At 39.6% G+C, this 19,822-nt stretch overlaps 1 long non-coding RNA gene and 3 gene segments (V, D, J or C); 3 read left to right on the top strand and 1 right to left on the bottom strand.

The window, feature by feature from the left end:
* The first annotated feature begins 31 nt into the window (after positions 1 to 31).
* LOC128623590 (Ig kappa chain V region K29-213-like) lies at positions 32 to 560 on the top strand. The segment is given in 2 exon segments: positions 32 to 140; positions 239 to 560. Coding segments are annotated over 2 exon segments (411 nt in total).
* Positions 561 to 9,398: 8,838 nt separating this feature from the next.
* LOC128623520 (uncharacterized) lies at positions 9,399 to 10,674 on the bottom strand. The gene is made up of 2 exons (XR_008388589.1): positions 10,542 to 10,674; positions 9,399 to 9,866 (listed from the first exon to the last, which is right to left on the bottom strand). It is a non-coding gene; the product is annotated as an uncharacterized LOC128623520 (long non-coding RNA).
* LOC128623518 (Ig kappa chain V region K29-213-like) lies at positions 10,675 to 11,621 on the top strand. The segment is given in 2 exon segments: positions 10,675 to 10,838; positions 10,937 to 11,621. Coding segments are annotated over 2 exon segments (420 nt in total).
* A 2,366-nt stretch (positions 11,622 to 13,987) lies between these two features.
* On the top strand, positions 13,988 to 15,339 carry LOC128623519 (immunoglobulin kappa variable 4-1-like). The segment is given in 2 exon segments: positions 13,988 to 14,175; positions 14,274 to 15,339. Coding segments are annotated over 2 exon segments (411 nt in total).
* Positions 15,340 to 19,822: the final 4,483 nt, after the last annotated feature.

Genomic DNA, 19,822 nt, shown 5'->3' with positions numbered 1-19,822 from the left:
ATGCTTCAGTGCTCTGCGAGTGTTTATAGCCCTGTGACTTCAACACTTCATGACTGAGAGCTGCTGCTCAGCAACTTCACCCACAGCAACCATGACTTTGATCAGCGTCTTCATCTGCACACTGGCCCTCTGGACTCAAGGTGAGAGTTTAACATCAACTCACGGCCTCACACACTTCATTTCATACGAATTCTACACCACTTTACAGCATAGAAACACAATCTATGTTTCTCTTCAGGATCCAGAGGTCAGGTGACTGTGACTCAGACTCCTTCAGTGCAAACTGTTGATCCAGGAAAAACAGTCACCTTCAACTGTAGAACCAGTAGCAGTGTGTATAGTGGTAACCGTCTCGCCTGGTACCTGCAGAAACCTGGAGAAGCTCCTAAACTCCTGATCTACAGGGCTACTAGCTTAGAGTCAGGAACTCCAGCTCGTTTCAGTGGCAGTGGATCTAATACTGACTTCACTCTGACCATCAGAGGAGTCCAGACTGAAGATGCAGGAGATTACTACTGTCAGAGTGGACATAGTGGTCCTGTGTTCACACAGTGTTAGAGCGCCGTACAAAAACCTCGGTCAGTGAGAGTGCACAGAGAAACGCTGCTGCAGCTGGGAGCGACTGCAGGTGCTGAGGGGGAGGATGTGATACAGCACGATGACACACACTGTGGACGAGAGAAAACACACCACACTAACTCACTAATGCACACATACATCTGTGAGAGGAGTCCACCTTTCTCTTTATTCTGCTCTGCATGATTATGTCACAGTCACACTGATGGCCACATAATGCAGTCAGATAAAACCATAAAGTACTCACTCTACTGCTGAGACACTGAGACTCCTCTCATATTCTCCAGAGTCTCTGTGTGTTTCTCCAGAAGAGACTGTTATTATCAGCTGCAGGACCGGTGTTGTCTGAACCTTCAGAAACCTGGAGAAGCTCCTAAACTCCTGAAACACCAGGTATATCAGCATCAGTGTGGGATTCCACCTGGTTTCAGTGGGAGTGGATTATGGGACAGAATTTCTAAAACTCGCTTGAATAAGCAGGAGATCAGTACTGTCAGACACAACTCATGCTGGTGTGGTCAACAGCTGCTCATAGCAGGGTCGCTGATCTTCATTTGTTCATTTATTCAATAATCACTCTTTTTGTTCATTTTGATCCCAAACTTTCTACAAGAAAGATATAAATTCTTTATCTAATACAGTTAGGGTTAGGATTACACTGACATCCAACAACGGCTTGTATTTCTTTTAGACTCCTCACCATTACATCGAACACAATAATGGACTGAGCCTGGCTTACCTTTGTGCACTTCTCCAGTCCTACTGACCATTCCACTCTCTTAGAGAGTTTTCAGACCCGTAGATCTGTGTTTTTTATGAAACGGGGACATAAGTTGTCAAAACGTTTCATTTTGTCCTTGGCTCGGTTTGCTTTCACAAGGCAATTTAAAAGCGTCCCAAAATGTGTTTACGCAAGTCAGGTGTGAGTAACCGAATTGTAAACGAATACAGATTGTTTTGGTGCGGATCCGAGCAAGATTGCAGCGTTCATATATGTCTAAATGAACCGAACAAAGGGAGAAAACACACCAGGTTCCGAAACAAACACTCCAAATGAGCCAGGTGTGAAAATGCCCTTAGATCTGCTGACTCAGGTCTACCTTACACTGCGCACACACACACACACACACACACACACACACACAGCTCTAGTTCATGAGCACTAACTCTATTAATGTCACTGCTCATAATATTTGGAACAAGACACACTTCTTTACACAACGCTGCAATACACACACTCAAAATTAGTAGTTACTCTGTGTGGTGATGTCATAACTGATTTAGTCTGTAGCCACGCCCACATCCTCAGTTTCCACCCATGACACCCATTCCAGCTCCCCAAGTTCTGATCTTCTCACCTGTTACCAGTTCATCTCATTTACTATAGTGTGTGTACTGCTCTGTTAGTTACTCTCACTGCTAAGTCTTATAATGTGTATTATCCTTGCTCTGGTTTTGAGAGTCTTGCTCTCTTTGTTTCTTTCAAGCATCCTAGAAGCCGCATTTATTTTGTTACATATACATTAAATTATACATTCTTTTATTCACATATGCAAGCATGTTAGGAAGCTGGGGTCGGAGTGCAGGGTAAGTCATGATACAGCGCCCTTGGATGAGAGCATTAAGGGCCTTGCTCATGGACCCAGCAATGACAGCTTGGTGGTTGGGGCTTGAACCCCTGACCTTCTGATTCATAACAGTAAACCAAATATAAAATCATTAAACCCATTGCTAGACACAATTACTCGTTTCAAACTTGTATGAAAGCTTGAGAGGAACGAGATCCAGCAGGAGTAACGTGTAGAGAGAGAGAGAGAGAGAGAGAGAGAGAGAGAGATCGATCAATCGATCTACTCAATGAGGTCCTCATACCATCAAGTGGAAGAAACAAGCAGATCAGGCTTTTCACCCCATTACAGAAGATTTCACCACTGCCCATATTTTCAAACACTCTGGTCCTACATAGCCTTTCGTTGTTCAAGTAGACGTAGCTGCATTACGAGTAGATGCTGTAATGTCTCAAATTCACTTCCTGTCACAATCAACAAGAGAAGTGGTCTTGTTTCCTTTCCTGGGATGTAATTGTACAGAAGAATATAATTCATTCTTCCCAGTACTGAATCTCACCATCTTTTCATGTCTCTTTATTAAAACACATCAAACTAACCTTTGTTTCCTCCTGGATTTCCACCACACGTATCTGTAAAAGCCTGCTCATCAGCCTCAAAGTCCTCCTCACTACTCCACTGGTCCCATTCCATAATACTAATAATGAGGCCACGCTACACCGCCGGCAGCCAGCAGAGGGCAGCAGCGGTGCATAGTGAGAGAATCTCAGTCCAGAGAACTCAGTTACCCAGAATCCTCCAGGATGATTAACCTGGATTGCCTGCAGCTGATAGGCAGGATATTTAAGGTCAATCTATGACGCTGTTTCTCGTTATACCTTCTTAAAGAAGTGACTGGTATGGTATGGAAGAGCTTTACTTCAGATTAACGTATAATGAAAAAGCAATGTAACAGTCAAAAAGAGAAGAAACTGAAAAGAGGGGAAAAACAGAAAGAAGAAAGGCGGGATAAGAGAGAATTAAAGATGAGTGCTGTTGGATACTGTTTATGAAAGAGAAAACTCCTCTCCCTGATACTGATGGGAAGTTCGGATTATTTTACTGATTCAGATCTTTGAATCTCGTCCAGCAAAATGAAGGAATCTTTTGTCCCCCCCAAGTCATTTTGTTCATGTCAGTAGAATACAATTCAAGTCTGTCTGTGAACAGAAAGGATGAGTTCACCTCTGAAGTCTTTCGGTTCGAACTAGTTCAACAACTAATCATTTCGGTTTCTCGTACAGAACCTATAGAGATGTTGCTGCGCATGCGCGGTCATAACGAAACGAACGAATCAATCTGAGTCAACTCTTTGTTCCCGAGTCCTATTAAAGATTCGTTCTACACACACTACTCCCTGAAGAGTTCCAAGTTTCAGAAGAATATTCCCCTTTTGATGTTTTATTTCTCACAGATTATTCGTCGCAACGACGGACGAAATAACGTTCCAGCCCGTTTTTTTTTACACGATTACAGTCACCAAAATCAACAAGTCTTATTTCTTTATGGAATGCTACAGTGTTTATAATAAATGATTTATACCTACACATAAATATTAAAAAAGGTACGTCCTCATAACCTTTAAATAAAGACCGTAACGTGCCCACCCCCTCGCAGTGACCCCCTCCGATGATGTGTACACTGGCGCGAGCGCTGGTTGTTTCAATCCCCCTGTCATAACAGGGGGCTGCGGCGGAAATGACGTCCTACCTACTACACAGTAGTCCGAAAAACATTGCGCCAGATGGTATTATGACTGGCGCGGAGCTCATAAAAATGTCTCTTAAGTATTAAACCTGGTTAAACAGGACTTGTTCAACAATACCCGAATAAATTCTTAATTTGTTGAAGGTTTAAACAAGAAAACAGTTGTCACAGCCTTTATGATCTCCATCATGACTTAGCCGGCCAAGCTAACGGTAACGGATTTACCTCAGCCCGTTAACCACGCCCACATTACATCACTAATTCAGTTCACAAATTCAGTTCACTTTGCTCATGTGCATTTTTTCCGTTAGTGCGGTTGCTTAAAAAAACAAAAACCCTACACTTCAACTGTGATCCTAAAATTTTTTATTTTGCTCTTAGGGTTTTATAATTGAGTGCTCCTTAAAAAAATGTAAGCATAGTGTCTATCCTAAAGTATAGTTAATTTCTGTAAAACTAAAATATACTTTTCATTTTAAGCGGCAGGACCAACATGGTGACAGTGATGATGGGACAGTTCTGCCTTTTGAAGAATAAGGCTTTATTTATTAATGTTTTTTTTTATTTAATTTTATTAATTTTTTTAAACTTTGGTTACATTACATACATCCAGCTCAAAAATGTTTGTAAATTACTTGAATATCTTACACCATGTTATAGATATATTCAAACAGAAATGTAAAAAAAATTACCACCAGCAAGTGTGCTACTTTTTCGGTGTCTGGTACCGTTTTGGTGGGTTTTACTGAATGTTCCAAATGAAAAAATGTTTGTCTTGTCTTCCACAATTGTTTTCCACAATAAATGTGTTGCTTGTATTAAATTTCCCTAGAATAAGATTACTCTTAACGCCTTGAAATCCTTTGTTCTGTGGGCGTGGAGCTGGGTTTGTCATCTGTGTTTAGGTCTGAATAGCTGAGAGCTCACACTTAATACATTCAAGAAAAATAAGCAATTCAGAATCGAATAAGACCACTGGATTTCTTTCTTGTTTCATTGATTATTTTTTGTTTTCTTTGTTAAACGATGTGCAGCATCTTTGTTGGTGATCTTATATTTTCAGCTTCTTTGACTTAATTGATTCCATGTTAAAAAGAGAAAAAAATGCTAGCATTATTTACTGAGTATCAGGAGTTCAGCCTGTAGTGTAATTCAACAGGCAGCAAAAGCAGAGTCATATTATTATTCAAAAGTACGACTTAATGGAAAGCTTTTCTCACTTACCCTAAGCTTCATCTGACAATAGAGTTCTGTAGACAGTCCTCAACTGAACTTTGTATACTCTTCAGTTGATTCATCAGGGTGAGCATCTCATTCTCCAGCTGAGTTCTGCAGTCCTGAGTGTTCTCAGCATTCTTCTGAGCTTCAGCCAGAGAGACCTTGTAGTTCAACGACCAACAGATGGAACATAAATGAATTCTTAAGTATGAACAGACACAAAGTCAGATACAAATACAGATATGAATCAAAGGAGCACAATTTTTTTTGGTCAGTGGTTTGTTCCAGTAGCCGGACCAAAACACTGCCGTACTAAGCCATATGTCTACCGTGTTTCTATAACAACTGGCCCGAATATCCCAAAAGATATCATTTTTTACAGAGCTCCCACTCCACAGATCAGGAAGTCCACATGCTGTGTGCAGGACATCACATAACGGTCTCTAAAGAGAATCATTTTATTACTTAAAATAAAATTCTGCATTCATTATGCATGTTGTTCCCTGTTTCCTAAATGTATTTTCTCCATCGTTATTAAACAAAAATCATACAGGAAAAGCATATATAAGTGTTATAATGAAACGCTGCTTAAAGGACCTCAGAGTGATTCAATACTGCACCATGTACTAGCTTTGTAGTAGATTATAAGAGTGTCCAGAGATCTTTTCTGATCTTTCTAGAACGTAAGAAACTTAAAACTTAATGAGCGCTTAATGTTCACATCGGCAATTGTTTTTAGTTTGCAAGTATTTGTTTTACTTTTGGCCATACGATTGTAAAAATCTCTTTTTATGTGCATCTCTAAATTGTTATTAAAGCTTTTCTCACATACCTCCAATTTCTGTTCATGCCTGTGGTGAGTCTCATGGAGTTGTCCCGCCAGCTTCTCCACTGAGCATTGCAGTGTTTTGACCTGGTCCTTCAGGTTGGAGTTCTCGTGCTCCAGCCTTTCCTGAGGGAATGAAATTGATAATGGCTTTCAGACATTACAAATTACCAACATTAATACTTTATTGCAAAGCCATCATTAGCAATTACAGCTTTGAGACATATACAGTAAGAACTAATCATCTTTCTGCAGGATTGTGGTTCAGTTTTGTCCAGTTCCTCTCAGCAATTCATCTTCAATTCTTTACATTTTCAATGGGATTCAATTCAGTAGATTGGCTAAACCTTCTTGAGTTATTTTGGCTGTATTTAGAGGGTTATTGTCTTGTTGAAACATTCTCCCCAGATTCAGTATCTTGGCCAATGAGTTTAAAATCTCCTCTAATATGTCCCACCACATCACTCCATTCATGTCTGCTGAAAGCTTTATGTTAAAACATTTGTAAAGACTATTCCCTAATTCACAAAATCAATGTACAATATCTGATAGATTTTGTAAAATTAATTCTTGATATTATTACTGCACACAGAGTGACCACATCAATGCTGTTCAATCATTTATTACATTTGAATGATTTTACACTATCTGTGTTCTTAACTTTCATTTCCCACTGCAACTCCACAAACACTTACAATTGTGGATTCTGCTCCCAAAGACTGCTTTTATTGTACGTGAATAGGGACTGGAGCCAAACATTAGCAAACAGGAACTACACAATTAACATTACATGACATTAAAATGAAGAGAAGAAAAGCTTACCTTAATGTATTTGTAACTGGCCATAAGGTCGCAGTAATTCTGATGCTCTTGCTCCCGCTCCTAAAACACACCATGTAGGGCTTAATGTTCACATCTGCAATGGTCCATTTCACTCTGTTTGAAAGGTCATTTTAATGTGAGGCTTTTCTCACTCACCTTGCTTTCCTTCTTGAATGCTCTGGCTACCTGAAAGAGCAGCTCCTCCACGTTCCTCTTCTTCTGTCCTCCAGCTCCATCAGCTCAGTCTCCTGACTCTGAAAGTTCGCCATCCAAAATGTTGTAGGATTTATTTACTTTTTACACACATGTTCAGAGAATTTTGATGACCAACAAAAAATGTGGCGATATGTTCGATGGAGAAAGTGTTGGTAAACGAGCATGAAGAAACACACGTGCAGACGGACTGTGAGCACAAACACTTTGCAGGTGAGGAAAATTTTGAAAAGGCTTTTCTCGATCACCTTCAGTTTCTCTTCACATATCTGCTGGGTCTCATGGAGTTCTCCCTCCAACTTCTCCACTGAGCCTTGCAGTGTTTTGATCTGGCCCTTCAGGTTGGAGATCTCGTGCTCCAGATTATTTTGAGTGTAGGAATTTGCTAAAAGATATTCAGACACTACAAATTAACAACCTTAGTACTTTGTTGCAAAGCCATTGTTAGCATTTACAGTTTCGAGACATATACAGTAAGAACTAATAATCTTTCTGCAGGATTATGGTCAAATTTTCATCCATTACTCTCAGCATATAATCCTCAATTCTCCAAGGATATAAGGGTCCCACTGATCGACCTGCAATTTTAATCTCCCCCATAAATTTTCAACAGGATTCGTCAGTATATTGGCCAGGCCAGTTAGGCCATTCAGTTATTTTGGCTGTATGTTTGGAGTTGTTGTCTGGATGGAACCTCCATCTCCTCTCCAGATTCAGTTTCTTAGTCAATAAGATTACAATTGCTAAGAAAGCTCCACAGAGCATCTGGTTGAGATAAATTATGAGCTCAAGTCATAAATAATGAGTGATGGCCCAATGAATGAATGCTTAAAACTTAAATCAAACATTATTATTATTATTATTATTATTATTATTATTATTATTATTAATAATAATAATAATAATAATAATAATAATAATAATAATCCCCAACATTATGTATTTACACAAAAAAGTTCTTCCAAGCTTACCTTCATGTCTTTATACAGGGACAAAATGGTACTGTGATCCTGCTGTGGTTCAAACTTCAAAATAATTACCACATAATTCCGGTCAACTTTGTTTCTGTTTTCTTAAATTTTAGACATCAAAGTATATTACCTGCAGAAAGTAAGACTGGCTGAAACGAGAACCGGCGGGCTTTTTGCAGACCGCAACACATTTGATGGAAGCCTTATGGCTTTGCAACAAACCGCTCTGAGTTTTTATTGTACATTTATTCAGATTTATGAATAAATGTACAATATAAATGCATGAGGCAAATAAATACATAGAAAATAGGAATGTATCTAATGTATTTGCTACCCAAATGCCCATGTGTTTGAAATGCCCAGATTCATGAGTCACGGCTTCATGAAAACCGCTTACCTTTATTAGCTCCTCATTTTGCCTTACCACCTTCATCTCATCATACTTCCCCTTCAGGACTCCGTGAGTCTATCGCTCTTGGTCAAGCTCCTGAAAGACATAGGTCAGAACATTTCTTAATGAGACCCAGTATATGATCAATAAATAACTGATCAAAACTTAACACTGTCTCGTCAGAGTGTGTATTGTGTCTCTTGGACAGTTTTAAGGCACAGGGGAACATCACTTCCAGTGTGGAGATATTTTCTCAGTTGTTTTGGTGCTGTTGTATGTGTACCATCTCTACCATACATCTATATATACACCACACATCATTTACCATTTGTCTATTGTAATGATCAGCTATGATGATGTCATGTGGGGTCAGGGGGCGTGGTCGCCGCCCTGCTCTCTCTCTCCGTGACGTCCACATTGTGTGCTGACACGCGATCTCATGTAAGGTATCATTTTTGGGATGTTTTACTTGGTTAAATCCTCCTATTGACTGACCTGTAATCCTGCGTAAACCTATGGTGTCCTTCAATGTAATAAACGGAGAACAGCACTTTCACTCTATGTCCGGCTGAGTTATATTATCTTTCCTGAGCAACCCGTGAGGATCTAGCCGGATCCTTACAATATGTATTCTGTAGATATTGTTTTATTACTCAGATGTATTGCATGCAGTGTTTCCTACTCATTAATGAGATTATCAAATTATCATCCCAAGACTGATGTCTCAATATTACATGTTCAAATTAAAAGTAAGATTAGTGTAATTATTTTCAGTAGAACTTTTATAATCATTCTACATAAATTTTCATTTACATAGCACCTTTTATTAAACCCAAGTTTGCTTTACATAAAGATGATAAACATGAGTTGTGAGGTGGAAGTGAGATTTGCATGAACAGGACTGAATAGTTTCATTTCTCCCAGAATAGAGCAGAAACTTCACCAGATGTTCCACTTCCTTCAGTCAAACTCACTGAAGCACAACACACAGCACTGAATCTACAGCTAATCCCACTCTCTCATCACACTGATCATCACTATTAACTCCAATAAAAGAACACACAACGTCCAAAACTCAGCTTTATTTCAGCAAAAACTACAGGAAGAGCAACAGGACAGTGAAGAGAGTAAAGACAGAAATGTCAGCATTGTGTAGAATTGAAACTCTATTGTAGATGGATCATAAGCAGCTCTATGTTAAACTCTATCTTGGATCCACTAGCCTTCACACTGACTCTTTCTGAACGTGACTGGATGATCGACGTTGTTATGGGAGACCCTACAGCTGAACTCCTCCCCCTTTTCCCAGAGGTCTTTGCTGAGGGTCAGGGTGCTGCTGCGGCTGTAACGGCCGTTCTTCTCTTCTTCTGCGCTGGTCAGAACCTCGTTCTTCACCTGTGAGCCGTCCACTGTCCAGCTCACCAGCGCCCCCTGTGGAGAGTAGCCAGACAGCAGGCAGAGCAGCGAGGCCGATCCCTCAGACAGCTGCAGAGGAGACGGAGGGAGCAGAGACACGGAGGGAGCTGTGGTACCCGCTGCAGAGGAGAAACACACACACACACACACACACACACACACAATTAGAAATGATTGAGATATTTCTGTAACTTTGTGGAACTGACTGATCTTACAGAGTAATTAAGTCTAATCAAGTCTGACTTCATCACTGAGTTTCATCGAGTACTTTATTATTTGACATCAGTTTCAGTACAGAGACAAAACAAACATGTTCCACACTGTAATTTATCTGGGAAAAATCATTTTTTATAACAAGTGTTATTACTTTATAGTTCAAACCTTCAGCATATTTAACTGCAGCAAATACAAATGTAGCTGATTACAGAAATATTCATTGTTTAACACAAACACACACAGCAGCTTTCATCTGGATTTTACATCCGCACAAAGTAACTCTATTTATTAAATGTTTATTATAGAGGAACTGCAGAGTTATTGCATGTCGAATATATAGCGAGTGTGTAATTATTACATATTTAACATCAATAATTGTAGATTTGTTGAATGTTCAAGAACATTGATATGGGATCTGTTCTGATACTGAAATGTGTTCCTCATCAGAGTTTCATAATACACAATAAAATCAATCATGCAATTATAAACATAATAATCTGTTTAGTTTAAGTTTATTTATTCATGTAATTAGTAATGAACTAAATGGATTTTGTGTTAAAAGAAGAAAACACACTTACTGTTCACCACGAGTTTGGAGCCTCCACCAAAAGTGTACCACAGTGATACATTCTAATGAAACCATCGTACAAAAACCTCCATCACACTGCAGTGCACACACACACACACACACACACACACACACACACACACACACACACTTTGCATTGCCAGTCCATGCTTCAGTGCTCTGCGAGTGTTTATAGCCCTGTGACTTTAACACTTCATGACTGAGAGCTGCTGCTCAGCAACTTCACCCACAGCAACCATGACTTTGATCAGCGTCTTCATCTGCACACTGGCCCTCTGGACTCAAGGTGAGAGTTTAACATCAACTCACAGCCTCACACACTTCATTTCATACGAATTCTACACCACTTTACAGCATAGAAACACAATCTATGTTTCTCTTCAGGATCCAGAGGTCAGGTGACTGTGACTCAGACTCCTTCAGTGCAAACTGTTGATCCAGGAAAAACAGTCACCTTCAACTGTAGAACCAGTAGCAGTGTGCGTTATGGTAACCTTCTCGCCTGGTACCTGCAGAAACCTGGAGAAGCTCCTAAACTCCTGATCTACAGGGCTACTAGCTTACAGTCAGGAACTCCAGCTCGTTTCAGTGGCAGTGGATCTAATACTGACTTCACTCTGACCATCAGAGGAGTCCAGACTGAAGATGCAGGAGATTACTACTGTAAGAGTTACCATTATATCAGTAGTCGTGATGTGTTCACACAGTGTTAGAGCGCAGTACAAAAACCTCGGTCAGTGAGAGTGCACAGAGAAGCGCTGCTGCAGCTGGGAGCGACTGCAGGTGCTGAGGGGGAGGATGTGATACAGCACAATGACACACACTGTGGACGAGAGAAAACACACCACACTAACTCACTAATGCACACACACATCTGTGAGAGGAGTCCACCTTTCTCAGCTGTGGACATACAAACTATTCCTCATCATTTTCATTCACTGCTTAGTAATTATCTTTATCCTGATTTAAATCATTAAATGCACATTTTTATGCAGAAATTCACATGTAAATGTTTCTGTACCTTCACCCTCCCTATTTAAAGAATGTTTTTAAAATAAAAACATTAATTTCAGTAACACAGCAAGGACACTGAGTGATACAGGAGTTTGTGTGAAATTATGTCAATATGATGTTTTATTTGTAATTAATTGGATGACATTTAATTAGAAACTCCGTAAGCACTTGGTTGTATTTTTACATTAATTATTAACACCAGTGTTTTACAGTTTCATGACTTTATTGCAGTGTGAAATGTAAAACTTTTCTCTGCTTTTCTGTACAGATTCTTCAAAAACACTGCAACATCCGCAGCAGCATCAACAACCTGAGACCAACAACAACCACACAGAAAGTCTGACCAGTCCTGCTCCTGACCAATCCCAATCTGCTCCTGCTCAGACTATCTCCAATCTTGCCCATTTCTGCAGAATGTTTGATCAATCCCACCCACTCCTGCATAAAGTTTAAACATTCCCACCCACTCCTGCAGAAATCTGAACAATATTACTTGCTCCTTCAGAATAATTGACCAATTCTTTCCACTTACAATAAGCAGAAAATTTAAGAAACTCCACCAACTCCTGCAAAAAGTTTGACGAATCCCATCCTCACTTGAAGAACATTTGAACAATCCCACCTGCTTGTGCAGAATAATGGAAAAGTCTGATTACTTTGCCTCTGACAAAGTGCTCTGATGATTTATTTTATTATGATTATTTATTTATTTATTTATTTATTTATTTATTACAGATAATAGGAGAAAGAATGATCAAATAAAAACCCTGCCCATGGTCCTCCACCTCCAGATTATTCACTGGCTGAAGAATTGGCCCTTTAATGGAGGACCATAGCTCTGAAATCCCTCTTCTGACCCAGGTGTCTCCAGCATATCAAAGTCTGGCCTGGCAGCACTACACATGATGTGATTATTGTGTTCTGGAACACAAGTGACTTTAGTGTATTCAATACATTAATTCTAGCCAAATTTGAACATAATCCTGATATACAGATGATCTCTGTGTGCTCTGAGAGCTCTCTGGGAGGAAACTCACTCACTCACTGCTTTCCTATGAAATTACCACAGTGATCTACACAAAGTCTTGTACATTCAAATTTATCTACTAGCAATATTTTTCCTGCTTAATCCACAGGGGAAAAAGCCTTCCTCCCAACCTAGGACCTCCATCTATAGCTGTACCAGCGTGACCTCAGAGGTACATCAGTATTAAAAATGTGAATTATCTCACAGGGAGTTTCTCCTTCCTAATCATGCTTATACTGTGCAGCACTGTTATCTTTACAGTCTTAAACAATTGAAGTGTGACTTGAGAATCCCAAAGGTCATTTCTCTCCTGATCCGAGTTTTTGCAGGATCTACTTAAATTGACCCTGAGGTCCAGACCGTGGCAATGGATATGGAGTCATCAGGTACTTCTTACAGGCTTACCCTCTCAGGTGTCTCCAGGTAGCCCATTAAATTAATCTATGATGCAGAATGGACAGGAACATTTTAAGAAAAACACTTTCAAGCAAATCCATATACAGTAAGGTCGTCATCATTCATACCAAGCTGTACATGGTGAGTGTACACTCCCTGAGAATACGAGTCATGAACTGACCCAGGCTATTAATGCTGGTGCTCAGGGACTGAACACAGGTCATATAAACAGGGGAAAATGGTTTAATGAGGTCTATATTCATGTTCTGTTTAAGCCCAGTTACTACTAGATATTTCAGCAATTCTGAAAATGAATATTCTACCTGAACACAGATGCTATGCACTGACTGTAGAATTGCAGCTGTTTTTTCTCTGAATATATTGTCCATAGTAGCTTAAGTAAAAAAACAAATAGTTATGGTCAACTCCTACTTATTAAACTTCTAAGTGTTTACATTTACACGAGTCATTCAGCAGCAGGGTGCAGTGTGATAAACACAGTCAGTGCTGAAATCACGCAGTTCCTAAACAGCTGGAAATTCCATGTAAAATAGAGCTCATGATTCCAGCTGGATCCAGGATTTGTTTGGACTATTTTGGTATAATTTCACAAAGTTAGGAATACTTTGTACCTGTGATTGTCCTCCTAGTGCTGATGCTCCTGTCTCAGACTGAATAAAGTGAATAAAGTGTAAATCCGTCTGCTTATAAAGTTTCAGACAGTTTTTCTGTAGTAGTGTTGAAGACCTGGCCAGTGTTCCACATTTAAAAGAAGGTGATGAATTATGCTTAATTTCATGACTGTCATCACTGTCTGTGTCATACAGAGTTGAAGTGTCAAGTGTCATGAAGGAGCTCAAACTTGAATTTTAGTCAAATGAAGCAATCAAAGTACAACAGACACTTAGCTTCATACAAACAGACTGATTTAGTGTTTAACCAGAGAGAGAGAGAGAGAGAGAGAGAGAGAGCAGTGAGGTGTATCTGAGATTTGCATTAACAGGACTGAATAGTTTCATTTCTCCCAAAATAGCAATTGCCAGTCCATGCTTCAGTGCTCTGCGAGTGTTTATAGCCCTGTGACTTTAACACTTCATGACTGAGAGCTGCTGCTCAGCAACTTCACCCACAGCAACCATGACTTTGATCAGCGTCTTCATCTGCACACTGGCCCTCTGGACTCAAGGTGAGAGTTTAACATCAACTCACAGCCTCACACACTTCATTTCATACGAATTCTACACCACTTTACAGCATAGAAACACAATCTATGTTTCTCTTCAGGATCCAGAGGTCAGGTGACTGTGACTCAGACTCCTTCAGTGCAAACTGTTGTTCCAGGAAAAACAGTCACCTTCAACTGTAGAACCAGTAGCAGTGTGTATAATGGTAACGTTCTCGCCTGGTACCTGCAGAAACCTGGAGAAGCTCCTAAACTCCTGATCTACTGGGCTACTAGCTTACAGTCAGGAACTCCAGCTCGTTTCAGTGGCAGTGGATCTAATACTGACTTCACTCTGACCATAAGAGGAGTCCAGACTGAAGATGCAGGAGATTACTACTGTCAGAGTTACCATAGTGGTTATGCGTTCACACAGTGTTAGAGCGCCGTACAAAAACCTCGGTCAGTGAGAGTGCACAGAGAAGCGCTGCTGCAGCTGGGAACGACTGCAGGTGCTGAGGGGGAGGATGTGATACAGCACAATGACACACACTGTGGACGAGAGAAAACACACCACACTAACTCACTAATGCGCACACACATCTGTGAGAGGAGTCCACCTTTCTCAGCTGTGGACATACAAACTATTCCTCATCATTCTCATTCACTGCTTAGTAATTATCTTTATCCTGATTTAGAAAGTTACAGAAGTATTTATTATATTTATATTTTGTTGCATTTATGATTTACCAAAAGAGTTCTTTATGTTTAATATCAAACACTATTATAGATTTAATATTTTATTATATAATTTTAATGTTCATTAAATAGAGCTTCTTTATAGAGTTGAGTCTGACATTTAACTGAATATTTCTTTAATTAATAACGATTAATTAATAATTATTAACCATCAGATAATGATTAATTCAGTGTAGCATTCACTAGTCAGCATAAACTAGAGAATTATTTAAAAGCATGACAAAATAGATTTATAAATTGATATTATAAATAAACTTTACATTTCTATAAGCTGTAAAATGTAATAAATAAGCATGCAAATATTTTTGCCCCTTTTATCCTCCATATTTAATCAGGGACATGATCAGACTTACTGGGATCATCAAAGTTCTCTGCAAACACAATAAGTCTTGCACAGCAGCTTGGTACAGTAAGACATTTTGAAAACACCCACGTTACCGTACCACGTTATTACGTGACTTGCAAAGCTGATTGTGTTTGTAGAGAAGAGAAGTTAGGCCAGGGGTTCCTGAGAGGTTCCTAAGCTTAATAGGTACGGATTTTCTGTGACCCAAAGCCTTCACCACTACATTTTGAACATTGTATTATGTCAGTAACACATGGGTAACGTAAGTGTCTAAAAACCAAAGGAATATTCCTTGCACTGGTTTATTCAATTCAATTCAATTTTATTCGTATAGCGCTTTTTACAATAGACATTGTCTCAAAGCAGCTTTACAGAAATATCAACATGGTATACAGATATTAAAGGTCTGAATTTATCCCAACTGAGCAAGCCACTGAGTGGCGACGGTGGCAAGGAAAAACTCCCTAAGATGTTTTAAGAGGAAGAAACCTTGAGAGGAACCCGACTCAGAAGGGAACCCATCCTCATCTGGGTAACAACAGTTAGTGTGAAAAAGTTCATTATGGATTTATATGAAGTCTGTATGGCCTTAGGAGCAGCCGTAGTCCCAGCAGTCTGAAATTAGAGAAGATTTGAGCTCCATCCAGAGGCAGAAAGGATCTGGATCGCTAGTATCTCCATAAATTTGTCTGGGGCTCGGCGAAAGGAGAGAGGGAGAAAAAAGATTATTATGACTGCGAAGTAGTAGAACAGAATCTAGTCAGGGTAGGCTTGAGTAAACAAATACGTTTTAAGCCTAGACTTAAACACTGAGACTGGGTCTGAGTCCCGAACACTAATAGGAAGACTGTTCCATAACTGTGGGGCTCTATAAGCGAAAGCTCTCCCCCCTGCTGTAGGCTTCACTATTCGAGGTACCGTCAAATAGCCTGCATCTTTTGATCTAAGTAGGCGTGGCGGATCATATAAAACCAAAAGGTCGCTTAGATATTGTGGCGCGAGACCGTTGTGCTTTATAGGTTAATAAAAGTATTTTATAGTTAATGCGAGATTTTACTGGGAGCCAATGCAGTATTGATAATATCGGTGTGATATGGTCGTACCTTCTAGTTCTAGTTAGGACTCTAGCAGCTGCAATCTGGTTTACCAGTCTAGTGGGAGGAGTGAACTTGCAGGTCTTGACACAGCTTTTTATAAAATCAGGAGGTGTGTTTGAAAGGGTGAATCTCTTTCCACTGTCACATACATATAGAGGGAATAAAACACAACAGGCATGTTGATTATAGGAAAATAATCCACGCTGGTGTGGTGTGATACGAATCTTCATGAAGCAGAGGAGCCTGGTTTTTACTTGACACGTGACTTTGTGTATCTTAATGTGTTCTTATCTACGTCCCTTTCCTGTAGTGTATTTGTCTCTATCCAAACGTACTGGTCCCAGAAATCCTCTTACCCGCAGACTATCATCAACCACAGAATCATCCGGCCATGTTTCAGTCCACACTATCTCATGTCCTCATTCCTGTACTCATATTTGCCTGCAACTCGTCCATCTTATGGTGAAGTGAGCCAACATTGCCCAATATAATTTTGTGCAGCGGGGTAAATCTTTGGTGCACTTTCAATATACACTTTACTCCTCGATGCTTACCCCGTTTCCTATTGGTTTTACTTCCTGAAGGCCAGGATCTGTTGGGCTTCTGTAGTATCTCCACAGTTCTCTTGGAGCTTTGCAGTAATTCCACAGGAATGTCTCACGCAGGGTCAACTGATCCACAGCTGAGCGCAGACTCAGAATAAACTCCCTGGTGAGCATTAAGACGTCTGCTTGACTTTGTCGCAGAAAGATACACGCCGCTCATCCCAAGAAAAACCTCCACCTGGTTTCAGCGGTAGTGGATTATGGGACAGAATTTGTAAAACTCACTTGAATATGCAGGAGATCAGTACTGTCACACAACTCATGCTGGTGTGGACAAAAGTCGCTCATAGCAGTGATGTGGTCTGGGTTAATTTGCAATACATTCCTTAGAGATAGTTGCCTCTGGTGAGCTTTCTATCGGGAAAATGACACACTAGGCCCTGCTATACAATATAAACCTTGTTAGGGTCTACATCATGATGAGAAGCTTTGTTACTTACTCAGGTCGAGGTCCGAGCCTCTGGGGCAGGAGCGGCCTTACGCTTCAGGATTACTCGATCACCAGACGAAGAAAATAAGAAACTCTATTCTTAGTCTATTATAGAAAAAGAGGACTCACTAGTCATTTCTAGAGTTTACAAATCTCCACCTAAGTGGATTTGGTTTATTACAGAATAGTTTCAAGCAGGATAACAGTTAACAATACAGTAGTTAACTATACCTAATGGCGTAGATCTTCACCACGGAAAACTTGGCGAAGAATGAACATATTCAGACATATTATATACATTTCAGCAGGCACATTGGACCCCGATGTTCATAAATAGGACCTTTGGTGTCAACTGTCATCACATCAATTCAGTATATGAGTCAGAGGTTACAAGTTCATTTTTCAGAATAGCACACAAAGTACTTTCAAGAGAGAATTTCACACCTATATGTCACTGAGCACAAGATGTCAGTGTAACCCAGTGAATTGAAGTAGAAAGGCTGAAATAGTATTTTCTTATAAAACATACCTCAGTAATCTTTGCTTTATTTACAAGTTCAAAAAATATATTTTTTACAGTGTTGGTCATGTGGAATGTCTCGACAAACATACTTTTAAAAACCTTGAAATAACAGCAGCTACAGAAACAATTAATCTCTACATTTGGGATTTAATTTCATAACAGGTTTATCCATGAAACTAGTCATTTAAACCCACTTTACCGAATCAAATGGATGATGATGATGACGGCATTAGACTCACAGAAATAGTTATCAAATGTTGTTGTGGTGTAAATTTAATTCGATTTTAAAGTAAAGCTAAAAAGGAAGATCAGCGGTCCTTAAAGTACTTTAAATTATTTTAAATTTAAAGTAAAATTATTAAAAAAGTAAAAAAGCTGTTCCCATTTGTACAATAATTTAATCTATTTACACTCCGTTACACAAGTGCAATTCAAATCAATATCAGCTTTAAATTTTACAAAGTAATGTTTCACTGGGTAAATCCTAGGTATATTTTTAAATGATAACGTTTTGACTTTGTTTGTAATTCAATATTGATTAGATATAAGCCAAACCTTTTCCCAAACAATATTGTCTGTCTAACGATTCCGATCTGAGTAAATATAAACCAAAGACACGGCGTTTCTTTCAAATAACGCTCTTATGGATGGATCTGTGTTGTGAGTTAAGGGGAAAACAAATATTACCTACATAAGAACTTATTATAGTAGCTGGGGACCGTTGTTGAATGTTAATTCTATTCGTATGTCTAAACAGCATATAGACTTTAGGAGATTTTGCACCAAAAACTTTTGCATAGTCCCCTGGTGTTACAGGAATCTTACAATGTGCGGAAAACTCATTAAAAGTGAAAAGAAAAGCATTTACATTAAATAACTGATACACCAACATGATGCCATTATTATTTTCAGCCCGTTGCTCAGAGCAACAGTCCGCGCTGACACCGTGACCACGTGACTCGCTGGCACGCGCTCACGTCCTGCGTGTGGTATTCGATATTCGATTTTTCAAGTCTCGTCTTTGGCGTCATTTGATCAAGCTTATATAAAGGGCTGCACACAGCAAGCAAGATCTTCTTACTAAACTCTTGTTATAGAACTTGTGATTAAAACACGATAACTATGTCCAATAAATTTATGCCACCAGTGCTGAAAAATGGTTGGACAAACCCAGAGAAAGATGAACAGGAAGATGTCGGGAGAGACATCCAGGAGAACAACTCTGGTAAAATGCAGAAAGTTCAACCTTCCGTTTGTAACAACAGAGAAACCTATTTGCAAGGACAAATCCTTGGCAGGAATCTCTACTACCAAGAGGCGTACAGATGTCCGGAGATTATCCGGCAGCTGAATAAGGATTTGGAATTAGCAGAGATAACAGTCAACTCGTACGTCAGGTACTTTGAGTTTGGATCTATGTCTCTGATCGAGGCTCTCAGATCGTTCCTTGAAGTGCTCTGGGCAGAGGATAAACCTGACATTCAGCATCTACTGATGACTCACTTCTGTCGTTGGTACCTTCAGTGTACTGGACAGACGCTCGATTTACAACCTGATTTGTACTACATGAGCTGGGCCATAATCACACTGAATGCTGATCTTAATGGCGATCACAAAGCGAGGAAAAGGACTTGTAAAGACTTTGTAAGGTACCTGTGTAGTGTGGATTGCTTCTCACAGTATGATCTGAAACAATGGAAGAACGTTTATAAATCAATCAAAACAAAGCCGCTAAAAATGTTCAGAGTAATAGCTAGATGGGACACTGCATCCAAAAAGGAAATATCGAAACCAGAGGATTCTGGCTGTAACTCATCATTTGGGACTAAAACCAACCCTACCACCACGATCTACAAAAAAGGGTCTCTCATCCGCAAAAGAGTTCTGGACGAGAACGGGAGAAGACCCAAA

Source organism: Ictalurus furcatus, chromosome 19 (genome assembly GCF_023375685.1).
Source record: "Ictalurus furcatus strain D&B chromosome 19, Billie_1.0, whole genome shotgun sequence".
NCBI classification, from domain to species: Eukaryota; Metazoa; Chordata; class Actinopteri; order Siluriformes; family Ictaluridae; genus Ictalurus; species Ictalurus furcatus.
The sequence above is the reverse complement of the archived record's forward strand: the minus strand, read 5'-3'. Positions and strand labels throughout refer to the sequence as shown.